General features: G+C 37.3%; 2 protein-coding genes across 9 annotated transcripts in view; both read right to left on the reverse strand.

The window, feature by feature from the left end:
* Positions 1-15,192, reverse strand: part of LOC126050797 (uncharacterized) — a 920,783-nt gene that overhangs the window by 561,422 nt on the left and 344,169 nt on the right. The gene's annotated exons all lie outside the window — the stretch shown is intronic.
* The window catches only part of FABP6 (fatty acid binding protein 6), a 46,280-nt gene continuing 34,117 nt past the window's right edge, over positions 3,030-15,192 (reverse strand). For 3 of the 8 annotated variants that reach the window (XM_049829176.1, XM_049829174.1, XM_049829175.1), the window contains exons 3-6: positions 7,393-7,497; positions 6,349-6,524; positions 4,335-4,424; positions 3,032-3,220 (exon numbers count right to left, since the gene is read on the reverse strand). In XM_049829176.1, coding sequence (XP_049685133.1) covers positions 3,167-3,220; positions 4,335-4,424; positions 6,349-6,524; positions 7,393-7,497 — 425 coding nt within the window. In that variant the 3' untranslated portion in view covers positions 3,032-3,166. Of the gene's footprint in view, positions 3,221-4,334; positions 4,425-6,348; positions 6,525-7,392; positions 7,498-9,772; positions 9,827-14,719; positions 14,992-15,192 lie in introns of those variants that run through there. The other 5 variants (XM_049829177.1, XM_049829178.1, XM_049829179.1 and 2 more) reach the window with 4 other exon arrangements.

Consider the following 15,192-nt stretch of genomic DNA (forward strand, 5'->3'; position numbering starts at 1 on the left):
GTCAAGAATGTATGTTTTATACCTTAAAAATACTTGATCTGAGCACTCAATGTTTTACAGAAGAGTGGTAGGACAAATGTGATGGAAAGGCCTTGCCAAATAATAAATTGTGAAAGATTAGGCAGATAAGGAATTTGGCTACTGCACAAGAAAGGCAGAAAATGTGCAGAGACAAGGTAGGGACATAAACCAAGATAAGAACAGACCGTTCCAGCTCATGTGGCCAGTGTATCTTGGGGGTGCCATCTTACCTGAGGAGATTGAAAGGCTGAACAGGAGAATGCAGTTGTATGTTCAGTCTTTGTTCTGGTAGCTGTATTTTCTAAGAAGGAATTGTCCGTTGACTTCTAGGTTCTGTTTGTGCTGTTGTATCATGGGTGGAGTTGGGGCAGATTGATTCTCACAGCAGACCCTGACAGGGAAAAGATTTTTGAGAATTTGAGTTGGCCTAATACTGCTTCGATTGACAGTTCTCTCCAAAATGCTTTAAGTGTTTGTGGAAATTCCACACATTTAATAACTAGGAAATATTTTTTTCATGTGACTAATTTTTTTTTTTTTTGTGAAGACATGCCTCCTCACGAAGAACAAATGTAGAATAAAGTTCAGCCAACCTAAGGACACTTTTCTGAAGACTTTTTGCTACAGTTACTTTTGGAGGGAGCTGCAGAGGTGCATGCGGAGCTGAGTTAATTTTTAAACAAATGGATGCGAAACTTCCCACCCTGTGATTGTGCTGTTTGATGCTGTCAGTTGCAGTATAGTCATAGAGCAGAATTTTTACATGCTGATTAACTCATACTTCTCTGGCAGACTTTGAAGTAAGAAAGGCTGCTGCAAAAGCAAATGCAGAGGAACATGGCTAGGAATACAAAATGGGGTATGGCACTAGTTACCTCCTTACATGGGAGGATGTTGCAGATGTAACCAAACAAATGAGAAAGCTGATGTTAAAATTAGAAAAACTGTATTAGTGAGTCCTGACAAGAGCTGTAGCAGGGATACAGGTGGAAAAAAGTCTGCTAATGTTGATCAGGCATCAAAGGCTAAAATTAATTTATTTTTTAAAAAATCTTATTGCTGTAGCTTGCTGCTTTTTTTAAACAGCAAACTACTACCATCTTGCTATTTGTGAGAAAGCCACAACTTGCTGTTTGCAAAGTTGTCAAAGCCACTGTTTGATCCTCTTGTTTTAGCAAGTTTTACACACTGTAGTGAACAATTTAAAGTTGATATAATGCTCTTTGATCAGTATAATCAACTCATCAGTAAAGTACACAGGTGGTGTTTAATAAAATTTAGCTTAGTGGTATTTTTTACTGAGAAGTCTAGATGCTGGCCCACATTTGCTAAACTGATGGATTCTTAGTGATAATTTTACGTGGTTGGGTTTTTTTTCAAGGGGTGTGTATTTTGCTCTCTATACTGCCATTTCAAGACAAGCCTCAAGAATGTTCTCCAGTTGAAAAGGCAGCAATGCTTTTTTTCCCATGTGAAAGCACCCCTTATATGCTTTCTGGAGAGCCTAAATATCCCGCTCTTCCTTTCAAAGTATTGTTGTCTGTATAATGGGGGTTACTTGATCACATACAAAATGTGAAAACAAAATGTGCCAGTTGCACAAGACTAAATGTAGTTGCATCTAGAACTGGAATTAGTGGTGGCTGATTCAATTTTGTTTTCAATGCAGGGAACTGTCAGGTATCAGCATCATCTCTTTCAGAGCAGATTCTTGTGGGTGTGAACGGTTCAGACAAAACACCACCATCCCTTAATTCTAGTATGAGCTTTAGTTTCATACAACACTTGCCCAGTGTCTACCTGTGCCTAACTCTACAGGTCATCCTGTGTAGTTGGTTGTGTTGAATAAGATGGGTATATTCTAAGTTCAGGTGTTCTAAGATGTAACATTATTTGCAGAGGAAGGTACTAGCTGACTTGGACTCAGATGAGTAAGCCTGAAGAGATCCCTTATTACTCCTCAGTATGACCTCATATAACTGAACAGGCTGAATTTCAACAAAATTCTATCAAAGCAGTAGATGTTTGTTGCAACTACCAAAAGAATGTCTCAAGATTGAACAGGTTGCAGATTTGACTCGTGTTTAATTAGAGCTCAGCATTATGCTTTGCCTTGGAAACAGAGTAAGTACTATATTGAGCAACACCTGGTCGTAAAAAAAAAAAAAAAAAAGACATGTGCAGTCTGTTTTGGTTGAATGATGGAGTCTGGATGAAGCCTTGTTGTAGCTGGAAAGCTTAGTAATCTCTACTGAGGAAAAATATAAAAATTAATTAAAAGCCTTTTTTTAATGCAAGATACCTGAAATTATTGGGATTATTTTTGCGGCCACAAGACACATGCCCTGTTTAGTTACTAAGCACCTTGTGAGGGCAAGGAGCTAGGTGGATCCAGAAAGCAAGATAGCTGGGAAAAGGAGTCTGAAAAGGAAAACGCTTTGGGGACCAGGTATTGGCCAGAAATGATTTGGAACAGTGAAGCCAAAAACTGTGTTGTATTTCATTCCTATGGTGTTTAAGAAAACAGGTTTTCACATGCATTCTATGTAAATAACAGGATTGTATTGAGAAAATAAGATGCCATGTTTTCCTGCAGGAGTCTGTCTGTAAAACCTTACACGTCATCTTAGAAATTTGGGTCAAGAGGAGATAACTGATAGGAACGAGAAAACCGTGATAGCAGTATGAAAGCATATCTTTTAATGAGTGATAAACTGACTTTCTCTTGTTTTCAAGCTCCTAAATTTCTGCCCTCCAACCAGCAACAGGGCAAAAGACTTCCATCATCTTGCATTTTGATGTTATGCTTTGGGCAGAGTATTGTCCTATTCTCTAGACAGAAACTGAATAGAGCTTTTATTAAGTAGATAGTAGACAACAATTGAATATGCCAAGTATGTAGCATATCCTGAAATACTTAGACTGGACAGCATCATTAAATGCTTTGTTGCATCTTCTGATTTTCTGAGTATTTGTCAGATCTTTAGGAATGGGGTTAAGCATTAATGTTGAGGAAAACATTACTCTGAAAAACAATTCTTCGTGTTTGTAATACAAAGAAAGAGGGAAAGACAATCAGCACTATTTTATTTATTTGTATTGTTGCTTGTTTTTCAGTGCACTGGAAGAGACTGGCTTTACTGCCTTAAGCGATCCTTTTGCTGGTCCTTTTGTAGACTACACCAGAAGTAGTAGAAATCTGGAATAAAGAAAAAACCAAAACTTTGGTTGAACAGTGTAATTAGAGCTTCAGTGTCACAAATGAAAAGACCTCCTGACTGGCTTACAGAATGTGTCCTTTACTGAAGCAACATTTACCCTTCAGTAGAAGACATACCTAGAAAATACGCTGAATGTCCTTGTCAAGTCTGAAATACACAGTGCAAAAATATTCTTACACAAAAAGCACAACCTCTAAACAGGGGTTTAGGGATAACTTAAATGTATCCTGTGTTAGATGTGGCTTCACCAACTCCAAGTTATCAGGGTTTTAGACAAGTGAGATAATTGTTCTCCAAAAGCAACAAATGATTGACACTATTACTTTTAGGGAGGGTAAGTGTCCTTTCTTGATTCACAGAGTAACTTACTTCTGGTTAGTCTCTGTTGAAGACGCACTCAGACATACATAACTGACACAGACATAAGTCAATTCAGGACAACTTTTGAGAATCAGAAATCATGATGTTTGACCATCCTATCTGTTTCACAAGTTTTACTACAAGTACTGTAGTTTCAGTAATCTTCGAAAGGTATGTTGCCATTTTGTTGATAAACTAGGATACTACTTGAAATCCAAGCTCTTGTGTTTTGTTTTGGTTTTTTTTCCTTTGGTATGACTAAGGAAATAGAGTTCTGTAAGGAGTTTCAGCTCAATAGTTTTCTAAGAATGAAACAAAGTTAATACATGTTTCTATAAAGTTAAGTAGTAGGTGAAAAGTTTTATATATATTATTTTCTATTCTTGAGGCATAGGCACAGTGAATACAGTTGAAGACATAGCAGTTTGGGAATATTTCAGTCTCAACATTCCAGTCTTATAGCTATAAAACTGTGTGTCTGTGCCTAAGATGCAAGATCTACATTTCAAGTTTATAAAAAATACATGATGAAAAGTTTGTTCATTCAATTTTTGGATTAAACTTGCACAAAATTGTAGAAGATTATTTAGAGTGAAGGAGAAAGTTATTGAATAATTTTGCTTTACTTTTAGACAAAGATTTTTTCTAAACTCAGAATTTTGCTCTTGTGGGGTTTTTTTGTTGGTTGGTTGGTTGGCTTTTATAAACTAACCTGGATATTTGAGAACTCACCTCCACTAACTTTCCTCCACAAATCTCTGCAGTATGATGATAGTTGGGAAAATCAGCTACTATTTTCCCATCTTCCATTTTGACAGTTGCCTGTAATAGAGAAAGGTTTAATGTTCCCTGGGGCTACTAGCATTTATATTATCAGATACACTGTAAACATCTGTACACCTGATGCTTAAAGTTTTTACTTTTTAAAAAAAGTAGTAGTTGTGTATTACACATGCAGCTTCATGAAGAAGACTAAAATCCTTGAGCTTAAGTTCTTAAATGTTCACAATTTAAATAGAAAAATGTTCATCTAACAATATATTGCAAGTTCCATATCTACACAACATTCATAGCTCTAAAAATGATCTGACTACAGACTATGGTTCTCATTTAGTCCTTAAGGTTTTACGTGGTTCTCTTGTTTTGACAGTGAAGTAAAAGGCATGATTGTATCAGTTAATTTTGAAGGAGCATTCTCACATATATTACTAAGTAACCTGTCTGCAAGCAGCACAAAAGTCACTGTGGACAAGTGACATGAATCTTTACCCTAGATCTGGGTTTCATACCTCTAACTACACTAGAATTCATCTTGCTCATTTTAAGTATAGGTGAACATGACTGCACAGTCTGCAGTCACACCTTCATACTACAGTATGTGCCAACAGCTGTAAAAGCTGCTTCTGTATGGAAGAAGTATGTCAGGATGCTACTATGAAGATCACAAATACTACAGCAGCTCAGCTGAATGCCAAAACTAGTTATGTAGTTCCATCACAAAATCAGTCTTGTCTGTATAACTAGTCAGTCTTGCATATGCTTTTAGTAATAAAGACAGATGAGCCAGTCATTTAGAGGAGAAAAAAGTAATTTGCAAAATGAAGAGATGAGTGGACAGTTTTTACCAGATACCAGGAAACCATCTTACTAGTTTATATATTGTTTAGTGACACTATACTAAAAGGCAGCGGTTTCTCTGCTGAGGGTCATTTACCCTGCCTCCATCTTTGGCTCCTTAATAGGCTTTGGACTGCTGAAGTACCCAGGGCCAAAGAGAAGAGAATGGAATTTGTAATATTTCAAAATGGTTAAGTTTGCAATAAATTGACCAAGTTAAATTGTGTCTTACTCTATCTGTTAGGTTTCACAATGATTTCTCAAAGCCAAAGACAAGGGTTTTTTCCTCTCATAATCAGAAAAGTGTGACTAAAAAAGCATTTTGGAAATCATGCAATGCTATTGCTATTCTCAGTTTGTCACAGCTCCCTGATGCAATTACTGGTTTTCCTGTCTTTTCAATATGTATAAAGCGTTCATCCAGTAATCTATTGTAGGGTTCCGGACACCTCACAAATGCAGAGTTTAGCTGTCCCAAACTGTCTTATGCCTTTAAATAGATGAGAAATGAATAAGGTAAGTAAAGCAACGATTTTACAGCAGGTTTTGTATCCATATTTTGTCCATGAGAGGAGCAGATCAATATTGTGTAATCTTCCATCTCGCTAGTTTGCTTAAGTTGGAAGTTGCTCTGTACATCCAACAGGAAGGAGAATACAGAGATCTTATTTTTTTCCCCTTCACTTTACACAGTCTTTTGTTTAAGACTCGGGGCCAGGTGACTTCAAAAGGTGAGCACTGCTGACAGGCATGGGCAGAACTAGGGACCACAGCACTCCCCTCAGAGTGTGCTGCAGTTGCTATATGGTGCTGGACAATGACACAGCTGCCAGCCAGCTCTTTAGAGTTTTAATGAGCATTATGTTTGCTTGAGCTGTGACACCAGTAGATGCTTGACACTCTACCCTTGTTCTTTATTAGTACCTACAGTTTTGAAACTCTAGCTCTCTTTAAAATCAGATTTAGATATTTTGCTAGGGGCATCAAGAAATTGGTAAAAAATTATATGTTTCTAAGCTATGACAGATGAAAAAATTTAAGGAAGATGTCCCTAAGACAGATTTGATTTTCACCCTAAATTAAAAAAACAACTGAGACAGTGTAGAACTTAAGAACTAAATTAATTTACCTTGAACTTTTTACCACCCATTGTCTCCATGTCTGCTTCCTTGCCAATTGTGAATGTGTTGGTCGTGGTGTGGCCTCCTGGGAAATGCTGTGTCCAGGTGAAGTCATTTCCATTCTGCACTACCTCAGTGACTATTTTGCAATTCCTTCCCATTTCAATCTTGTCACTGGAGAGACCTTAATAGAAACATACAGTTTATTGAATCTTATAGCCTACCAGCTGTATTTGAATTGAAGCATGATAATGGTATGTTTGTTCTCAGACATTGATGTCTGAGCATCCGATTTGTTGTTGTTTTTCTTATTATTTTTTTTTACAGCAGTATCAAAGCTCTGAGTTTAAATTACTGGTATACAGGAAGATACAGGTGCATCAGTGCATTTGCTAAAATATTGTTTTGGTCTTGCATTCTTTTCCCTGAGCAACAACACACTGAATAAATGTATAGATACAAAATACATATAAATATTTCCTTCTACTTAATCTACACATGCAGATGCATGGAATTTAAGGTGTATGAACTTGTGCCTTTGCTATATAGCTGCATATACCTATTTACTATTTGCTATTGCTTTTTAAATAAATGGACACAAGCACTGAACTTAACGATCATAACATGAAAAGCTCTCCAAGAGCTTTTACCGGGTAATCTCTGAAACAGGTTTGCACAGTCTTCTGAAAGGATTCACAGAAACCTGGTCCTGTGTAAGATTTTGACAAGCATTTTCATACTAAATTTATACTCCCACCAATGAATACTAAGGATGGAAAAAGTGACCTTCACAATCATCATACTGCAAACATCTTGACCCTTCATTCTGCTGCCAGAAAAGAATACTACTTCTGTAGAACAGGACTATTTCCTGTGGCTGACAATGCTTCTTAAAAGAATGAAAACTGAATCTCCTTGCTGAAGTGCACAGCACTCCTACCAGTCTTAGCCCCTGTTGATCTCAGCACATTTCAGTAAAACCCCCCTTTTTTTAAAACAATTTTTTTAACTAATTTATAACCTTTAAGACTTACACCCCAGGACATACTTACCAATCTTCTTCACAAAGTCATCATAGTTCTCATCACCTTCGAATTCGTATTTGCCTGTAAATGCCATGTTGCCCTGGTGATGTGGCTGGTGGAGCAGAATAGCAGCTGGAACAAAGAAGAATGGGCAAGTGCAGATGGCTTGAGGCCCTCTTTTTTATAAACCAGCCCAAGCTGTTCAGCCCACACGCCCTGGAAATATACTTTTATGATCTATGTGAGTCACTAGCATGGATGCCATTGACCTGTATGAAAATCAAGGTTATAATTCAAGGTTATACATTCTTGACAATAATCTGGAGATCAGCAGAAATCAAGGACAAAAGCTCGGTTTTCATTTTAGTGCATATTTAAACAAAATGATATATTTTTACTTTCAAGAGTCCACTGATTTTGCATTTAGGATGGCATAATGGTAAAATATGTTCTAATGAAACAGGGACAAAACGGCTTCAAAGCAGTGTCCCAAGATCACAGCCTTGCTTTATTTGGAAGCATACCCTGTACTAGTTAAAATATGAAAATAAGAAACAAGCTGCACAGATTCCTAAGTAATTCTGGTAGGATATGGGCAATGACAAGGTTCTTGGTAAATTACTGCACCTGCACACGTGTTACCTTATCTCCACCCAGAAAAAAGAATTATGAAATATTTTACACTACTTGGATGTAAAGTACATTAGATTAGTCCGTGGCACCATGTTCCCATACCTTATTTAATATCAAGAGACAAACAGTGCTTTGTATTGCTTAGCAAGTATTCCCACAAAGTACAAAAAAATATACTTATTTTGAAAAAGCAGAGCTCTGATTTATGTAAGATAACCATATGTTAAAAGTCAGGGAGTCTGCTGGGTAATTTAGAACGCATACAGGAGATGTCCTATGCCTAATGAATCCACTGCCACACACAGATAGCAGAGTAGAAAATTCCCAGCTGCTGTGTATTGGCATAGCTCCGCTGCTGGCTGAGGATACAGACCAACAATTTTTAATCTGAACAAAAACGTTCCTAGGATTTATGTGAAAATGGTGTCATAGATTAGAATTTTATTTTATTTAATTAAAGTAATAAATTTTGGAAAGAATAGAAAATCTATTTTTTTCCTCGGTTTCATAAAAGTCTGGAGAAATATGTAACAGCATTCAACAAGTTTTGCTATATGCAAAGTGGGTTCCATTTTTAAATGCAATTAATTTAATCCCACAAGCTAATGCAAGAACATATCTATTTAGAGTCAAGAAACTGATCAGAAACTGATCAGAAGAACAGGAACATAGGCTGAGTGATTAAAAACATGGAAAACAAAGGTCCACTAAACTTTACCACTGTTCGCCTTGGTATACTTTCAGATTAATGTATTCTGTATAACCATTTCTATGTGTCTAATGAATAGACTTATCCATACTCCACTCTGTCAGAAAACAAGACAAACTTCAGTAATGGGATGAAACTTCAGTAAAATATTAAATATCATAAATCATGATCTATCATTACTGTAAAACTATACACATTCAAAGCATTGCTACATCTAACAGTTTTATTACCGGTAACATCGTCTCTGAATTCACACAGTGGTACACTCCCTCAGCCTGTGCTCTAAACACTGCATGTTGCAGAGTGTAGTGTGCAACAGAGTACAAGCTGTTCTACTGAGTTGAGACAGAATGGTGCCTCTTAGTGAATCCTGCGTCCTATAGGTCCTCTCTCCTATGGTCACATACTGGCTGTGTCTTGATGTAGCCTCACAGATTTGGGACTGGATGTAGATTACCAGCATTAAAGTCAAAAGAAGCTAGAATAGGACAGCCTGTACCCAACTATTTTGTCACAGGATACCAGTGTGTACAATAACTCCTTAAATCCATATCTGTTGGGGGGGTTTAAGGTTTTATTAAACTCAAATATATTTGCTATATATATATATTTAATGGCATATTACTTGTCAGGGTAAGTTGCAACTCAATGAAAAAAATCCTCTCTAATTTTTATTATTTTTTTATTTTACTTACTAAGCTGCTTTCTTTTATGCAAAGCCTCTGCTGTCTGTAAGTTATACAGCCCTTAAACCAATTACAGAATACACAGGGCATATGAGGTTTTTATAGGTAAATACTTCCTGTCTTAGGAAAATTTTTGCAGTTTCAAAACTTTTCCTTACAGGAGAAAAATGAGAGGGATTCCAGAATAACACACTGACTGATGGGTGAAAAGTCTGAGTCAAGTGAGAAGAGGACTTCTAATGGAAAAGAATTTTCTGACCAGAAAAAGCTTTAGAAAATTCCGAATCAATTTTGTGACAGATTATACCTGTGGACTGGAAAAGAGCTTGCCTCATGTTTATTAGTTGGGAATTTATATTATTTCTGGGGGTTTTTTTACCTGTTTCCCCTTCTGAAGTCTGAGAGAAAGTAACTTCAAAATCTTACATCTTCTTATGAAAGAAAACATAAAACTTTCAAATGGAGATGTGATTATTGAAGTTGACAAACATCCTTTTAAAACTATTTGTTTGGGTGTACGTTCCTGGCAGGAAAGCAGTTTTCTAGAACAGATGCAGAAAGTGAACAAGAGTGAAGCATAACAAAATCCTGGTCAATTTGTAAAAAAAAAATAGAACAAATGTCCTAGGAATTACTGCCTTCCCACCCCTAACCCTTCACTCTCCCCATATTTACTCTGCTTTAAATTGTACCATGCTGTGCAGTGGCTGACTATATTGTGCTGGAGTTCATGATGCCACAAAAGCCATACCATCTGCTGTCTGCATGCAATTAAAAGTATGTCTCCATACTTGAAATAGAAGAGAGCCATATACCTTCCCTCTGTGAACATTTTCTGTCCCCTGTGATTAGCATTCAAAACACAGGAGTGTGGGAGAAAAGTATGAAACTGGGTGTTTCTGTATCAATTACAAATACATAAGATTCAGAAAAGGAACAGAGAAACTTGTTTCACCACCAGTGTTGCCTTTGCACTTTTGATTTAAAAGTGTCTGTAAAATGATTCTGACTGTCCTGCAACCATATTTGACACTTAGTTTTTTAATCAAAGCTCCTTCAGCTTAATCCCAAGATTGCTGAACTCAATGATCAATTGTGCAGGAGCAGACAACTGAAAAGGAAACTTTCTTTATCAGCTGGACCCAGATGCTTAGGCCCATCTATATAAAGAAAAACAGCATTAGCATGGAAAACAATGAAGTGGTTGCACATACATAGAAGCTTCAGTTCTTATTGCTCTGGTAAAGCTAAATAGACACCAGTTAAGCTGCAACAGTGTATCCTCTATGCTATTAATAGAGGCAAAACCCCTAGTAATTTCAGTCATACACAGATTCGAAAATACCATTTCGAGGAAAGTATCATCAAGCCTATTTCATACATGAGAAAGCTCAAACACTGAGAAAAAGTGACCTATCAGAGTTTATGATATAGTGAATGGATGATGCAGCCAGTAAGAAATCCTAAGTCCAGGCATTAACCCAGTGTCCAGAGGATGGCACATTAATTTAAACTTTCTTATAATAAACCAGCTGTTAGAAGCAAACAATGAGAGCTCTGAGCAACCATTTACTTTCAGTCACCCAGGGAATTTTACACTTGCTCGCTCCACTGATGGGCTGTGAGAATCTTTAGAGCTGCTGAGCACAACTGGCTGAGCAAGTCCCTAGTTAAGACTCCTGCTGTCTCCATGTAGCTCTGTGTATACTGAAAGATAACCAGTGTCCAGCCCTAGCTGTGCTTTTGGAGAGTAGGTGACTGGAGAGAGTGAGACTGTCCTCAGGTTAGCCAAGCACTGATGGCCTGTCTTGCACTAGGCTCTCAGTGTTCCAGACAGACATGCACAACCCTGTGAAGAAGGTAAACGAACTCAAGCCATAAACTCTTCTGTTTACATAAAACTTATTGGAGGACAATACCACTGGTGTAGTAACACCACTTGGACCTTGGAAGATAGATCAAACTGGATAAGAAAAATACCACAGTTCTGTGAAACAGGAAAAAGATAATCAGATTATATGAACAGTACTTGAGCTTTTATGTTCTCTCTCTCTCTCTCTAAAGATCAAATTATATTGATAGCTTGCTTGTGATGTGATATAAAAATGCTGACATCTACACAACTATACAATACTTAGAGCCTGCTTGCAGTGGGAATGTGGTGGGCATAGACCTAGCGTGTAGTACAGTAAATTACCAAAGAACAACTATTTGACTGGGTGGGTCACTCTTGCCACACACTAAGTATGAGTTTATTCACCTCCAAGGAGTTGTACACTATGCTGTACATGAGAGTTCCGGTGCAGGTTACAAACATCCATCCAAACAATAAAGGTAAAGCTACACGGTGTTAATAATTCTGCTTGCTCTGCCTCACTGCTCAGGATCCAAATCAGTTTAGAACAAGTTTTGAGCAAATGTGCCATCATCTGTACCTGTCTGTGCAGAGGAGTTTTTAATGCGCATTGTGAATTTGCACCCATGTTTCTGCTCACTTATTCTGACATAAATCCTTATTTTCATTCCTGCCTTTTTTGTTATAAAATATAAATAAATTTGATAGTGTATTAGAGAATGAAGAATTTCATTAAGAAGTCTTCCAAATACTGAGTCAGGACAATGTTTACTCCAAGAATAAAGGAATGGAGGCCCTCTGACTTTACTGAAGTTACAGTCACTTGCACAATTGCTAAGGTTAGTCATTCAAGTCCCTATCTCTTGAGCTGGTTTCAGCTAAAACCAGTATCCATCTAATGACCTTACACTTCGCATTTACAATATTTGTGATTTTTCTGCCTCTTCAGAGCTGTGAGCATGTGATATTGCTTTTGCATACCTCCACAGCAGTGCTTCATCCTTGGTGGGCTGGTCATTGAACTAAATGGTGCAGAGAACTCCAGAATTATCCAGTTTAAAAAAGAATCAATTAAAGCAAAATTATCTATGTCTAGGTATACATGTATTTTAAATACATTACGTGTATTTAATCCATTCCAACTACTACAATGCAGAGCCTGCACACTGCTGCATACACCCTTGGTTATGTTATACTTTTGCTTAACAGAAGTCAGTTCAAACCCAACTGAATTAACAGCTATAACTGAGGTCAGTGGAAAAATAAAAGATATTTCCCTGGCACAAGGTGAGAATCAGAACAGCGAAATGCAAAAGAGTAAAAAGCTTCAGGTGTAAAAACTGAAAACAGCTTTCAGAAAGTGGCCATTATCTTCAGTGTACTTGGCACCATCTATTATTTTCAATAGAGAAAGATGCAGCTGTTCTTTATGTAGGTCAAAAGAAAATATCATTATTCTATAGGAGACTCTCTGCCATCTGGTGGCCAACTGTCAGGGCCCGTATGCCAGGAAGCATGTCCTACACAGAGCCCCCACCTCTCCCATGTAAACCCCTGACTTCAGTTAGAGCATGCCTGCGTTTGCAGCCTGCCCCGTGCCACAGCTGAATCTCCAAGATGAACTGCCCATCCCTTCATTCTCTAACTGTAAAAAATAAAAAAAAATAAATAAAAAAATCCCCCAAGCTGGTTATAATCATCTCAATAAGAGTCATGTTAAATGTAGCATTTATCTTTACATAATATATAAAAATATATCAGTATTTATACAAGCAATTATCTTAATATGTTTCATTTTGGGACATAGTTCTAAATGAAAAGTATTTCCTAAGCATTGCTTTATGGCATCACTGACATATTGTACAGTATTCACCTTTGCTTAAACACAAATACATTTTGTGATCTTGGCAATCAGCAAGACACAGGACTGCTTCATACAGATTTAATTAAACATTATAGATCAGAGGCCAAATGCTGGCTCCCCTGAATTCAGTGGTAATCATCTACAGTTGAACTAACACTTTAACACAATTTATTGAATCTAAATTTATGTGCAAAGGCTATTTGCAGCAGACTGGCATTTGTGAAACCCACTGAGTGGATTCAGCTGTCACAAAGAAACACAAATAAGGGTGTGCATGCTTAGATGGAGCAGCACTGTTTGCAGACAGAATGCAAGGAAATGGCATAACCTTATTTTATGAGGTCTAAGGTGTACTGGCTTTTTACTCAGACAAATTCAGTGTGGGAAAAGAAACCAGAAGAACCCCAAAACATACATACACAGTTGTGCTTACCAAACTTCGAAACCTCAGTCACTGATTTTTGATGACAAACATCAACACATAGTAAATCTCATATTTGAATATATATTGTCAGGACTGTGGGCAGGAATCAAACTACTAGTTACAATGAGAAGTTATGCAGAAAAGCTCAACACTGTATTTGAATTTATCAGGATGAAGTGAGTTGCAACTGTGTGGTGTTGCAAACAGCATGAATAAAAGTTAGCGTGTCAAAGAAGTAAAACTCTAGTGGAAGCTTATACCCAAGGGAAAAGTTCATCTAAAGCGAGCAGTTAATTCCCTCTTTCTCCCAAGTCAACTACCTCTGATATGCAAAACAGCTGAGTCTTCAAATGCTGGTAGGAACAGAGGGAACTTTCAGGAACCAAATCAAAGGCCTTGGATATCTTTACCTTCAGAATTTACTTGACACAAAGTCATAAATATAACACTTTTGCATTCTTTTTGTCATGTTGGAGTCACCCTGCCCTTGAATGTCTCCCAGCATGCTTTAAAGTTTATTAACCTTTCAGATGTGTTGTATAAAGCCAACTGAGATACACTCAAAGACAAAATGGAGATAAGGAAAGTAATTCCATTAGTGAATGAACTAGGCTGAGTAACTATCTTTGAAGTGCTTTTAGAACTGGAATGCAATTGAACAAGGAGTACAGATGCAAAATAAAAGTAGGAACTCTCCAGTGAAAAGAAAGTTACACTTAATGATTCTTTCAGAATGAAACTTGATCAGGAAAGCTTGTAAATTCTTAAAACAGCTGTATCTGGCAATTATTCAGCAACCTTCCATAGTAAATGCCTAATGATTATTAATTCCTTTGGTATTCAGAGTAATCATTCATAATGAATTCAGAATGAACTCATTTGGTGTTAATGTAATGTGTAATTCCATGGGAGTCCTATTATAATGTTGCCTTATTAAGTACCCATTTAGAATAGTACTAGGTGTTACTATTCTAAACCCATAAGCAGTAGAAAGTAATTACTAACAAGATGCAGCTGAATTATTGAAAAGCTAATGCTTGTACAGAGTCCAAATATTTAACAGAAATGCACCAGCCAGCTCTACAGGACTTCTACAGGTGACACAGTACACTGGCCTTGCCCCAGACATGACATTCTGATGGGTAGGTTCTGACTAACAAAAACAGGAAAGAAAGGATCCTACCAGAAGCTTGGAGGTAGAAACATTTGCAGGGGAGGAAGGCACAGATCTTCCAAAAATCCAGTATTTTTGGGACTCCCTAAAAGGAAACTTGATTATTTCCTGCCAAAACACTCCTATCAAGAAAACCTTTAGTCTGTTTGAATCTCCAGAAAGGTAGTTTCCAAAGAGCAGGATAATGAAGTGATTCATTTCAAGCTGTACAAGCTGGAATAGCTTCTGTAAGAAGCGTTTGGTTCTGCTGCCTCTGACTGGTGTTCCACATCTCCAAGTGCTACATCAGTGGAACTGCTGAGATCTGGCTTGGGCAAGTAAATCCACAGAAAACTAAACCTAAGGGGAAAAAAAAAAAAAAAAAAAAAAAGTGCTTAGTTTTCAGGTGGTTTTATCAGTTTTCAGCTGATTTGGTTCTCTGAACTGTCTCAATTGCATGGTCAGGCCCTGCCAGTACAACAGGAGGTACAAGAGAGGAGAGG

Source organism: Accipiter gentilis, chromosome 26 (assembly GCF_929443795.1).
Source record: "Accipiter gentilis chromosome 26, bAccGen1.1, whole genome shotgun sequence".
Taxonomy (NCBI): domain Eukaryota; kingdom Metazoa; phylum Chordata; class Aves; order Accipitriformes; family Accipitridae; genus Astur; species Astur gentilis.